Source organism: Otolemur garnettii, unplaced genomic scaffold, assembly GCF_000181295.1.
Source record: "Otolemur garnettii isolate 467f Iridium unplaced genomic scaffold, OtoGar3 scaffold00208, whole genome shotgun sequence".
Classification (NCBI taxonomy): domain Eukaryota; kingdom Metazoa; phylum Chordata; class Mammalia; order Primates; family Galagidae; genus Otolemur; species Otolemur garnettii.
Genome location: NW_003852603.1, coordinates 2,203,402 through 2,204,699, shown reverse-complemented (window position 1 = coordinate 2,204,699; position 1,298 = coordinate 2,203,402). Strand labels below are relative to the sequence as shown.

Genomic DNA, 1,298 nt, shown 5'->3' with positions numbered 1-1,298 from the left:
GTAGCTAGGACTACAGGCGCCCGCCACAACGCCTGGCCATTTTTTGGTTGCAGCCATCATTGTTGTTTGGCAGGCCCGGGCTGGGGATTCGAACCCGTCACTTTAGGTGTATGTGGCTGGCGCCTTAGCCGCTTGAGCCACAGGCACCGAGCCAACTCAGGAGATTTTCAAAGGCCCAGTGGGGTAGCTGTTTCCTGTGCAGCAAAACTGACAGAAATAGAATGAGGAAAGAAAGTAGAATATTGCTGCCTGGGCAGAGGCTTATGGGCTCCTGCCTCTGCTGCAGATTCCGCCTGCTCCTACAAAGCCTGACTTTGATGGTCCTCGGGAGAAGATGCAGAAACTAGGAGAGGGTGAAGGGTCTATGACCAAAGAAGAATTTGCCAAGATGAAACAAGAACTAGAAGCGTAAGTGGATTTTCTTGGTGGGCTTTATCTTTCATTGTTATTTTTTGAGATGTTTTGCTGTGTTGCTGAGGCTGGTCTGGAACTCTTAGGTAGGCTCGAGTAATCAATCCCCTCCCACCTTAGCCTCCAGAGTAGCTGGGATCTGAGGGTTATGTGTGCCACTGTGTGTAGCCAGCGCTGTCTTTTGAGAAGTAAAATGGTGCTATGTGCCAGAATAAGTAGAAGAATCTGACTAATTAAAAGTATAGCTGTTAATTAGCTGCCTAGTGTTTGTCCTAAAACTTAATTTCACAGAGTGTGGGAGAGTCATGCTCTTTGTCTTTATAAACTATTTTTTAAGCTGCTCCATGGTACTACAAAGCTTTCTTCAAAATTTGGTTACTAGAAGTACAGGAGAAGTTAGATTGTAGCAGGTGTTTTAATAACCACATTGGCTCAAAAGAAGTCCAACCAGCCTGAGCAAGAGCAAGACCTGTGTCTACAGAAAATAGAAAAATTAGCCAGATATGGTGATGTGTGCCTGTAATCCCAGCTACTTGAGAGGCCAGAGGATTGCTTAAGCCTCAAGAGTTCAAGGCTGCAGTGAGTCGTGACGATACCAGTGTACTCTAGCCCCAGCAACAGAGGGGGAAGCCCTGTCTCTCTCTCTCTATATATATATACACACACACACACACAAAAATCTGGTTACAGTTTAAGTATTTTAAACCAAAATAGATTCTTTTTTTTCTCTTTTTTTTCTTTGAGACAGAGCCTCAAGCTGTCCCCCTGGGTAGAGTGCCGTGGCATCACAGCTCACAACAACCTCCAACTCCTGGGCTCAAGCGAGTCTCCTGCCTCCACCTCCCAAGTAGCTGGGACCACAGGCGCCCACCACAACGCCCTGCTAT

General features: G+C 46.6%; 1 protein-coding gene across 2 annotated transcripts in view; it reads left to right on the top strand.

Annotated features, from left to right (window-relative positions):
- The window catches only part of SNX5 (sorting nexin 5), a 30,158-nt gene that overhangs the window by 15,970 nt on the left and 12,890 nt on the right, over positions 1–1,298 (top strand). For both annotated transcript variants that reach the window (XM_023507801.1, XM_023507802.1), the window contains one exon: positions 287–408. In XM_023507801.1, coding sequence (XP_023363569.1) covers positions 287–408 — 122 coding nt within the window. The remainder of the gene's footprint in view (positions 1–286; positions 409–1,298) is intronic.